The 11,523-nt window shown below is 47.8% G+C and overlaps 1 protein-coding gene and 1 pseudogene across 1 annotated transcript; both read left to right on the plus strand.

Annotated features, from left to right (window-relative positions):
* Positions 1–64: 64 nt before the first annotated feature.
* LOC117027415 (60S ribosomal protein L36-like) lies at positions 65–3,596 on the plus strand (annotated as a pseudogene).
* A 3,483-nt stretch (positions 3,597–7,079) lies between these two features.
* On the plus strand, positions 7,080–10,485 carry RAB42 (RAB42, member RAS oncogene family). Its single transcript, XM_033114925.1, has 2 exons — positions 7,080–7,337; positions 8,046–10,485. The coding sequence occupies exons 1-2, from the start codon at positions 7,099–7,101 to the stop codon at positions 8,467–8,469; spliced, it is 663 nt and encodes a 220-aa protein (XP_032970816.1). The 5' UTR covers positions 7,080–7,098; the 3' UTR covers positions 8,470–10,485.
* The last annotated feature ends 1,038 nt before the right edge of the window (positions 10,486–11,523 follow it).

Below are 11,523 nucleotides of genomic sequence, written 5' to 3' on the forward strand. Positions count from 1 at the left end.
CCGCGTCTTACGATTGGAGCAACGTGCCGCGCAGACCGCTGGAAGTTGTAGTCCATTAGCCCCCGACGGAGGGCGGTGCTTCCGGCTTCCAGGTGTATGTGCGTACGAGGCGGGAAACCACAGGGGTTGGAGCAATCAAGTAAATGGTATTTTTCAGGGTCAGAAGCAGCTCTTTCGCCTTCGTATAGCACTCACTGAACGTCCTGTACATAGCACGGGGCCTACAAATGAATCAGACTCGCCGTGCCCTGTGGAGTTCAGTCTGGGAAGATTTTCAAAGCGGGGAAAGGGTTCCGCTCAGACTGCGATGGGCAGGAGGAGCAGCAACTGAGTGGGTTTCCGGGAGGGGCTTATGAGGTCTTCTCGGAGAGGAGTCTTGGGGGGGTACCTTAGGGAGAGGCAATTGATTACTCATAAGATGAATGCATTATTTATTCAAGGCTTGTCTCTTCTGCTAATAGACATAACTTTTCTGAGTTACCAAGTAAACTATGCTTGATTATTTCAGCTACTTTTCATACTAACCCTATGTATAGGTATTATAATTGTGCCTTTTTACAGATAAGGAAACTGAGGAATGCATCACACAGCTAGCAAACGAGGTAAGGACTGGAATCCGGGAGTACACCCCAGAGACCACACTCAATCACTGTGCCATGTGCATGTTTAGTCCGTCGAATGAATAAGCCTCAGTATACAAACAAATAGTAGTTGTCAAGAATTAAGCACCTATTTGTGCTTAATCTAGTCATTAATTTTTATCCTTACATACACTTTAAAAAGTAAATACTGCTATTTTCTCCATTTTATGGAGAAGGCAGCAGACTGAGAGGGTAGGAAACTTTCTGATGACTTCCAAAGGTATTTCTCCAGCCCCACTTTTCTCCTGCGCTCCAGACCTTATATATCCTGCTGCTTCCTGACATCTACACTTGGATGTCTAATAAATAGGCTTCTCAGAACACAGCCTTTCCTCTTCCAAACCTGCTCTTCCCCTTCTCAGTACGTCCTTGGAGTGACCCTGGACTCTTCTCTTTCTCTAACATCTCACTTCCAATCCACCAGCAAATCCTGTGTTCACGTTTAAACTGCCTCAAGAATCACCATTTCGTAACCACCTCCACTGATACTGTCATTATCGCTGACTGACAAGATAGCAGTAGTGTCCTAACTACTGTGCCCTACACTCTGGTCTCAGCACACCAGCCAGCGTGTTAAAAGAGCAAAAGTTTTTCATTTTGATGAATCTGATATAGTAATTTTTTTTCTTTTGTAGTTTGTGCTTTTTGTGTCCTATTTTTAATCTTTGTCTAATTCAAAGACATTAAGATTTTCTCCTGTTTTCTCCTAAAAGTTTAATAGTTTTAGCTCTTACATTTAGATCTATGATTCATTTTCAGTTAATTTTTGTGCATAGTGTGAGGTAAGAGTCAAGGTTTTATTTATTTATTTATTTATTTATTTATTTATTTATTTATTTATTTATTGCATATGGCATCCAATTGTTCCATCTTCATTTGTTGAAAAGATTGTCTTTTTCCATCTAATTGCTTTGGCACGTTTGTTAAAAACCAATTGATCATATGTGTAGGTCTGTTTCTGTACTCAATACTACACTGTCTTGATTACTGTAGCTTTTTAATAAGCCTTGATATAGGGTAGTAAAAGTCATTCAACTTTGTTCTTTTTCAAAATTGTTTTAGCTATTCAGAACCCTGTGCATTTCCATATAAATTTTAATGTCAACTAATTTGTATTTTTTTAAAAGCCTACTGAGATTTGGTTAGTATTGCATTGAATCTATAGATTAATTTGGTAAGAATTGACATCTTAACAATATTGAATCTTCTCATCCATTAGGATGGTATATCCATTTTTTTAGGTTGTCTTTAATTTCTCTCAACATGTTTTGTAATTTTCAGTGTACAAGTCTTGTATCTTGTATATATTTTGTCAAATTTATAAGTTTTTCATATTTTTGATGCTATTGGAAATGGTATTCTTAATCAATTTCAAATTCCAAATGGTCATTGCTAGTATACAGATATAGAATTAATTTTTGCATATTGACTTGTATCATGCAACTTTGTTAAACTCACTTATTAATTCCAGAAGCTTCTTTGTAAGTTTCTTGGGGTTTTTCACATGTCTATGAATAAAGACAGATTTACTTCTTTCTTCTCAATATGGATGTCTTTTCTTTCTTTTTCATATCTTATAGAACTGACTAGCCTCTCCAGTACGATGTTGAACTATTAAGTTACATTTTATCAAAATTAAAAACTCTTGATCTTCAAATGACACTGTTAAGAAAATAAAAAGCAAGAGACAAACTGGGAAAAAATATTTGCAAAACATATCCAACAAGGGACTTGTATCTACAGCACAAAGAACTCTTAAAACTCAACAGTGAAAAGTCAAAACACTCATTAAAAGAGAAAAATGGCCACACACACACACAAAAGAAAATTTGAAAGAGACTTCACCACAGAAGATAAACAGATGGCAAATGAACACATGAATGATACTCAACATCATCAGTCCTTGAAAATGCAAATTAAAACTACAATGAGATGACACCACAAAACCATTGGAATGGCTAAAAATTAAAAAGGTTGAGGTTAATTGGACCCCACGTGGCCATGGCTCTGCATTATCCTCTGGCCGTGGGCCTTGTCAGGGGCCACAAAGTGACCAAGAACATGAGCAAGCTGAGGACAGCCACCGTGGTGGGCGCCTCACCAAGCACATCAAGTTCATGTGAGATATGATCCGAGAGGTATGTGGCCTTGCCCCCTATGAGCGGCATGCCATGGAGCTGCTCAGGTCTCCAAGGACAAGTGGTCTCTGAAGTTCATCAAGTGAAGGGTGGGGACACATCCATGCCAAGAGGAAGAGAGAGGAGCTGAGCAATGTTCTTGCAGCCATGAGGAAGGCAGCAGCCAAGAAAGACTAAGCCCCATCCCAACTCTGTAATAAAAACTTTTCAGAGGAAAAGAAAAAAAAAGGTTGACAATATGAAGTGATCACGAGAAAGGAGAGCAACTGGAACTCTCATACAGTGTTCAGGATTGTAAAATGGTACAACCACTTTGGAAAACAGTTTGGTGGTTTCTAAAAAATGCAAAACGTGCACCAACCCTATGACCTTGCACTACGAGGTATTTCCCAAGAGAAATGAAAGTACACATAAATGTTCATAGCAGTTTTATTTATAATACCAAAGATTGGGAACAACCCAGATGTCCTGGGGATTAGATAAACAAATTGTGGTATATTCATACAGTGGAATACTGCTCAGTTATAAAAAGGAACTTTATATGTGCTTCAAAATTGATACAATCTTAATGTTGAGTGAAAGAAGCCAAAGACTACATACTGTACGAGTTCATTTATATAAACGTCTAGAAAATGCAAAGGAACCTCTAGTGGCAGAAAGCAAATTAGTGGTTGCCTGGGACCGGAAGTCAAGAGAGAATTTTAAAAGGACATGGGGAGACTTGTGGGTGAGAGATGTTCACAATCTTGATTGTGGTAATGGCTTCATGGGTGTACACTTATGTTATAATTCCTTTTAATATGTGTAGTTTATTGTGTGTCAGTGACACCCCAATAAAGATATAAAAAAAAAGTAAGCAAGAAAACAATTAGATCGTGTAATTCACCTGCCCCCAAATCACTGACTTCTCAACACATTCAGAATAAAAGCTGAAGTCCTCAGGATGGCCTCTGAAGCCACACATGATTTGGCTTCTCCTCCTTTGCCATCAGTGCGCACCACTTTCTTCCCCCTTTTTGCTCCCTCTTCCCAGTCTCTCTGCTCTTCTTGGAGCACCCCTCCCTGCTCCCACATTAGGGCTTTTGCTCTTGCTGTTCTTCCTGCCTGGAACCATCCTCCCCGGATCTCACAGATAGCCACACCACTTCCTCACTCCCTCACCTCCCCTGAGTTTCTGTTCAGATGGCACCTCAGACCATCCTTCAAGCCATTGCCCTGCTTGTAATTTATAGTACTTATTGCTCATTGTCATCACATTATACATGTATTTATTTTCTGTCTTCCCCATTATAATGTGAGCTCCCCAAGAACAGGAATTGCGTCTTTTTATTTTCACTGCTGGTGAAAGAGATGGCCAGCACTTACTGAAATAATGACTAAGTGAATGAATGAATTAATGAATAAAACTTGGCCAAGGCCATATTGCTAGTAAGTGGCAGTTGGAACTAAAACCCTGATCTGTCTAATGCAAATTTGCATAACCTTACCTGCTATTTTACACTGTTCTTCCAGAACTACCCTGTGAGGTGGGCACCATGATTTCCTCACTTAGAAGGGGAAGCAAGTGGGGAGGGGAGATGACTTGCCCCCAGATCACATAGTGAGTCTGTGGCAAAGTCAGCTGATATCTGGATGCAAGTGCCAGGTGCAGTCAGTGGCAGGCTCGTGACCCCAGCCCACAGCAGAAATGTCTGGGAGAGGAAGTGCAAAGAACCCAATGCTGACAGTGCACTGTCCATGTGCACTGACCACAAAGGTTTCTGGGAAGGCTGGGTTCAAACTGCATTTCAAGCTGTTTCCTGCATCTCTGCCCTTGCCCATTTGCCCTTCTTCCCTGACTTCCCCAGCTCCACTTATCCCTGGAGACCCAGCTTCAACAACACCTCCTCCAAGAAGTCTTCTCTGACACTTCACTTCTCTGAGTCCTGCTCTATTGTGGTATTTGACTTAATGACTGACTGACTGAATGAATGCATGAATGAGTGAATGAATGAATAGTACTTATTCATTCATTTAATCATAAATATTTACTGAGTTCCTACTTTGTGTCAGTCCTTGAGGATACAACCATTGGTCCCTACCCTCAAGGGCCTTGAGCCTCAGAGGGAGACAGATATCACGGGACAAAAGGGCATGTGACCTCACTGGCCAGTCGGTAAGGGACTCCTGCTTGAAGTAGGGGTTAGTTAGTTCTCTGAAGGGCAGAAGAGGAGTGTTCCTGGCAGAGGACTGAGAAGGGGAAAGATGCTTAGCATGGCTGGAGCTCAGAGCACCAATGGTAGGTAAAGAAGGAACTGGGGGCTTCTTTTGTGTCAGGGCCTGGGACCTGGCACAAAAAAAATATTTTCCAGCCTTATAGAGTGAGGTGGAGAGAACATCTATTTTTTTTTTCAAATTTTTGTTGGGGAATATTGGGGAACAGTATGTTTTTCCAGGGCCCATCAGCTCCAAGTCGTTGACCCAGTTGCCATTTTGAATCTTAGTTTCAGGGGGCACAGCCCACCATCCCATGCGGGAATGTACCGGTAACCTTGTTGTTGAGAGCTTGCGCTCTGAGCCATCCGGCTGCCCCTCTGGCAGCACAGTGGCGCTTGTTGTCTTCAATCTAGTTGGAGGGCGCAGCTCACCGGCCCATGTGGGAATCGAATCGGCAAGCCCGTCTTTCAGAGCTCGTGCTCTAACCAACTGAGCCATCCTGCTGCCCCAGAGAACATCTTGATGGAGGAATCAGTGAGGCAGGTGGGAGTGAGCAGACTCTCTTGGTTTAGGCAGAGCGGACACAGGAGGATCCCTCCCCACCACACACACTTCCTGAGGCGCCTCGTGGTTCCTGGATTCTCAGGCTCCTCTCTCTCCTACTCCTGGAAGTAGGGGGCGAGCAGAGACGGGTTCCTTCAGGTTCTACCATGCAGGTGACCAAGAGCCAGGATTACTTGGAGACCTGAAAATATGGCTTTTCATTGATTTGTTTAGAGTTAACCAGAAGAAAACCTAGGCCTTCCCAGATCCCCAACCTGTCTAGCCAGCAACAGAAATAGCAAACAAGGCTTTGGCCTTGGATACACTTGGAAGCTAGTCTCAGTCTTCCTTGCTGAGTGACCTTGGGCTGGTTATTTAATCTCTCTGAGACTCAGTTTCCTTATCTGTAAACATGGGCAAAACAACACCTACTCACAAGGTTATGTGAGGAGGAAATGTGATGATGTGATGTTTGCAACAGTGAGGAATTCCCCTCAGGCCACAAATTTGCTAAAACAAATTAAACTGGTAAAATCCACCTTCTGGGACCAGCCAGAACTCCAGTCTTAATGCCCTGGGTTGCCAGAGGCCAGACTGGAAAGGGTGAACTAGATCTTGGAAGCAGATGTGATTGCCTTACCCTTGTCCCTTACTCAAGCGCACTGTGTCCTGGTCCTTTTGGGACTACTTTGCAGTCCCTTTTTGTGGCACATCAAGGGGGTAATAAAGAGTGAGACAAACCCAGTTATGAGTCCTAGCTCTGCTGTGTGATCTGAGACAAGCCACACATCTGAGCCTCAGTCTCCTCAGCTCTAAAATGGACATGCTATGGCCCTCTCAAAGGGTTGCTGCCCACACAGCATAAGGAGCTGACTATCTGGCCTCACAAATGTCAGCCGTCCAGTCCACAGGCCAACTGCACTCCCTCTGAAGTCACAGTTGTCTGTGTCTGTCCTGCCTCCTCTTCCCGACTGTGTCCAGTCCTTCTCTGAGCCTTGGGACCTAGCACAGGCAGGTAGGGAGTAAGCAGTGGGGGCTGTTGAACATTGAACCTGAATGTTGAATGGCAGGATCCAGGCCAGGGTCAGTGGGGCTCCAGGAAAGGGGCACCTGAGAGAGGAAGGGAGTATCTATAAACCATCAGCTTTCTAGAGGGGTGTCTCCAGGTCCAGCAGCAGAAACCCGACTGGGGAACTAACAGGAGAGTGGGGCTGCAGAAACTATTCCAATGGATGAATGAATGATGTGGCCTCTCTAGCACTTAGCCTCGGCCCAGTGCATGTTTGGTTATCAGTTCCTTCCTAGTTCTCCTCCCGACAGTATCTAGTTTAATCCCTTCATCCTGTGAAGTAGGGGTTACTACTATTCCCATTTTACAGAGGAGAAAATTGAAGCTCAGAGAGAGTGACTTGCCCAAGTGTTTCCACCCGCCTGCTTCCATGGGGGGGGTTGGTCTCCCTGTGCTGACGAGGGTTGCTCAGTGACCATCTGGGGCCGGGGCGGGGCCGGCCTTCCCGGCCGCGGGAGAGGGGCGGGGCCGGACAATGACCATGGGGCAGTCAGGAGGCCAGACGCGGGCCATGGAGGCGGGGGGCTGCCGCTACCAGTTTCGGATCGCTCTGCTGGGGGACGCGGCGGTGGGCAAGACATCGCTGCTGCGGCGCTATGTGGAGGGCGCGACCGGGACCCCGGAGCCCGAGCCGGAGCTCGAGTCAGCGCCCACGGTGGGCGTCGAGTTCTACAGCCGCGCGCTGCAGCTGCCGGCGGGGCCGCGCGTCAAGCTGCAGCTCTGGGACACCGCCGGCCAGGAGCGCTTCAGGTGCGGGGTGGGGCAGGGTGCGGTGGATGTGAGGTGGGCGGGGAAAGGAAGAGAGGTGGGTGAGACCAGAAAGTGAGGGACCTCTAGTCCCGAGGGATCCACGCAGGTCCACTTGGCCATGGGGATCCCTCAGAGGGGTCAGCCTCCGTGGTCTAAGTGGAGGTCTAGCTGTCCCTGCCCTGGGTCTTGGGTCCCTCACTCTTGAGTCATTCAACCTACAGATACAGCTGGGTGGGCCACGCCCCTGAGACAGATACGTGAGACCTGGTGCCCCCAGAGGGACATTCAGGCCTTAGGGGGAGGGGGGGCGACCCGACATTGAAACCTAGAGGTGGTGCGTGATGTGGGTGCTGAGAGAGCCCAGAGGAGCACAGACAGGGCTGTCAAGGAGATAGGAAAGGAGATTTGTGTTGGCCTAGAAGGACGCATGGGAGTGTGCCAGGCAAAGAAGGGAGAAGTTGACATGCAGTCAGGAAAACGTCAGGCATCCTCCAGCAATACAGGAATGGCCCGGAGAGTATGTGACTCAACCTTGCTCCCCAGTCTCTTGGGAGCGACACAGACTCCGGGAACAGAGAAGCACAGGGCAGAGTGAAATGGGCTATAATGGGGGAGGAGTGGGAGGCAGTCCTGGATGTGGGGGAGGTCCTGCCTCTGGGGTGTCCTGAAGGCATGAGCTTCTCTCAACTTACTCTCCAACCCAATCAGGTGCATCACCAGGTCCTTTTACCGGAATGTGGTGGGTGTCCTGCTGGTCTTTGATGTGACAAACAGAAGATCCTTTGAACACATCCGAGATTGGCACCAGGAGGTCACCGCCACTCAGGGTCCCATCAAGGCAATTTTCCTCCTAGTTGGCCATAAGAGTGACCTGCAGAGCACCCGTTGTGTCTCAGCCCAGGAGGCGGAGGAGCTGGCTGCCTCCCTGGGCATGGCCTTCATGGAGACCTCAGCCAAAAATAACTGCAGTGTGGACCTGGCCTTCAACACACTCGCTGACGCCATCCAGCAGGCCCTGCAGCAGGGGGACATCAAGCTGGAGGAGGACTGGGGGGGCATCCGGCTCATCAACAAGACTCAGAGCCCGAAGCCTCCCAGGAGGAAGCAGCATGCAGGCTCATGCCAGTGTTGACTCTGAGAGGGAAAGGGTTAAAGCAGTGCCAACCTCAGAAGTGTTGGTGGGATGGAGAGAGTGTCTCTCTAAAGGGCAAAATGGCAGAATGTACCCGGAGGGTTCATATAAACAGTATCCTGGCACAGTCACGCCTCCTGGATTTTGGGGTCTTAGAGCTCAGCCTCTTTCCACCAGAAAGGTCTAGAGGCAAGTGTGCAGCTTCCTGTCCTTGAGCCTGTTTCCTCAGAGAAGATCCTGCCTGGGGGGAAGAGGCACAGGATGGGGTGTCCATGAATGAGATGATGGATATGCTCAGCCAGAGCCTGTCACATGCTGAGAATTGAATGACAACAAGTGTCATCACAACTTTCTTCCCTTGGCCTGGATATGGCCATTTCCAGCAGCACTCCTGGGCTTGGACGCTGAGAAGCTCAGCGTCTGCACGCCGCTGCACAGGCGAGGATGGGTGCAGGGAATTTCAGGGCGAGCCTGGCTTGGAGCCTCCTTAGGTCCTCAGGCTTGGATGAGTCTGAGCATGGGATTAAGGTACGGTTGTTGCTGCACAGTGCCCTTGCTCTACAGCCAGGCGCTGGGTCCAGATCTGGGAAGCAGGGCTGGAGACCCATAGCCTCCTTCCCACCCCACCCCTACCCTCACCCCCACCCCGCCCCCAAGCCCCAGAAGCTGGGAGTGCAGGATGAGGAGGCACACTCTCTGGGAACTGCCCACTCCTCAGGGGCAGCCCCCATTCCGCGTTGATCTAATGGGGGGAGGGTGTTCAAAGGACCAGCTCTCTTATCCTAAATCTGGACAATTCTGAAGGTCAAAGCCCTTTTATCACTCATTATGGTGTCGATTGAAGCCACTCTTGTGACATCACAGATAAATCCTCCCTCTTCTTGATCCTGCTTTCCTACCCCAAGCAGGTATTGATCTCAATGAGGCCCTAATACAGTTGCCCCTTGAACAGCACAGAATAGAACGGTTTGAACTGCGCGGGTTCACTTATAGGCGGCTTTTTCTAATTGCCCCGCACAGTTCAAACCAGTGTTAGTCCAGAGTGAGCTCCATGGTTGGGAATCCACGTATGTGGTGAAGGGCCGAGTGTGGTTATACACGGATTTTCTACTGCGAGGGAGGTCAGTGCCCCTAAACTCAGAGTTGTCCCAGGGTCAACTGTAAATGTCTACACACTAGGGTTCTTGGGAGGTTTCCAATCAGGGTGAATTTCTTAGCTTCCTCCCCCTGGGGGCTGGGCCAGATGGGTCTCCCTGTGCACTGCCTTCTTCCTGCCTCTTTTTAAAACAGCTTTGCTCATCCTTATGACAATCTTGCAAGGTTGGCATAATTGTTCCCATTTCGCAGATGGGAAAACTTAGGCCAGGAGAAGGAAATGATTGCTTTATAGCATATTATCATTTCTTCATCAAGTTTTTAAAAATGGGCATGTGCTCTGTTCTGGGCTTTGGGAATACAGCAATGAACAGGACAGAAAAGCCTGCCTGGGGCTGACGTTCTAGTGGAAGAGAGAGAAAACCACGAGTAAATAAGTGAACCAAACTATTTCCAGTTATGGTAAGTGGTATAAAGCGCACAGATGAGGGAGATGGGACTGAGAGTGACGGGCTCCTTCAGAGCAGTGGTTGGGTGGTTGGGGAGGGGCTCTCTGAGAAGATAACCTTTGAGCTGAGACTTGGAGAAGGAGCGAGCTAAGAGGAGAGGTCTGGGCAGAAGGAACAGCTGCCAGCACTGAGCACTTCTTCCGCACTCTGTGAGGTAGGTACTATGGTTATTCCATTTTACTGGCATGGAGACTGAGGCCCAGAGAGGCTAAGAAGCCAGTAAGTAGAGAGGGGAGCCCCAAGGTAAATAAGAGAGGGGGCACCTTCTAGGAATTTCCTGGAGATCTGAGATCTGAGAAACTAGAATGAAGAAACGGAGTGACCTTCAACTTGGTCTGTGGTTTCTTTTTTTTTTTTTTTTAAGATTTTATTGGGGAAGAAGAACAGGACTGTATTGGGGGAGAAGTATGTACTTCCAGGACTTTTTTTATTGGGGAACAGTAGTGTGTTTTTCCCAGGACTTATCAGCTCCATCCAAGTCAAGTTGTTGTCCTTTTCATCTTAGTTGTGGAGAGCGCAGCTCAGCTCCAGGTCCAGTCGCCATTGTTAGTTGCATGGGGCATAGCCCACATCCCTTGCAGGAGTCGAACCAGCAACGTTGTGGTTAAGAGGACGCACTCCAACCAACTGAGCCATCTGGCCACCCGGGAGCTCAGCGGCAGCTCATTGACTTCATTCTAGTTGCGGAAGGCGCAGCTCGCGGGCCCATGTGGGAATCAAACCGACAATCCCGTTGCCCAGAACTCATGCTCTAAATAACTGAGTCACCGGTCCGCCCCTGGTCTGTGGTTTCTAATTGCCAGGAGTTTCCCAGATAGGAGTACAGGTCTAAACTGAAGCTTGTTTGGGAGATAAGCATATAATCCTGGGGATGGAGGTGGGGATTTGGCTGTTAGGTGCTCCAAACAAATCCCCACATCCCTGGAGCAAGAGAGGAAGAAAAAATTGACCCGCTCCCTTCTCAGAATCCTGGCTGAGCATTGGAGAAACAGCCTGAAGCCCTGGCCTACCTAGGGTAGGATCTCCCTCCAAGGAAGACACTGTGCCCATTGTCCCTAGCTGTGTCCTTCCAGGAATGTTCAGCAGGCTGGAGTCACACTTCTCTCTCTCAGCCTCAAATTCCCATCTCTAAAGTGGAGATAACAAGTTTCTGCCTCACAGGGTTGTTGTGAGGATTAAATGATATATAAACCCCTACCACGTGGACAGGCTCACACATTGTGAGCTATTTCTCTTGCTAGTGGCTTATTATTAACCCTGCAGCAACCCTGTGAAGTCAGGCTGATTTTGTCCATTTCACAGACAGGGACCTAAAAATCAGGGCTGGAAGCTGAAGTGGCTGAATTGGAGAACCCAGGCCAGTTTAGTGCTCCAGTATCCATCCGCAGGCCTCAAAGGTCCTACCAGGGCTCTTATCCCATCCTCACAAGCCCCCTCAGTGTGACAAAAC

This window comes from Rhinolophus ferrumequinum, chromosome 9 (genome assembly GCF_004115265.2).
Source record: "Rhinolophus ferrumequinum isolate MPI-CBG mRhiFer1 chromosome 9, mRhiFer1_v1.p, whole genome shotgun sequence".
NCBI classification, from domain to species: Eukaryota; Metazoa; Chordata; class Mammalia; order Chiroptera; family Rhinolophidae; genus Rhinolophus; species Rhinolophus ferrumequinum.

Coding starts and splice junctions, on each gene's coding strand:
- RAB42 (XM_033114925.1), top strand. CDS start 7,099: ATGGAGGCGGGGGGCTGCCGCTACCAGTTTCGGATCGCTCTGCTGGGG. Junction 7,338..8,045: donor GCCGGCCAGGAGCGCTTCAG/GTGCGGGGTGGG, acceptor CAACCCAATCAG/GTGCATCACCAGGTCCTTTT.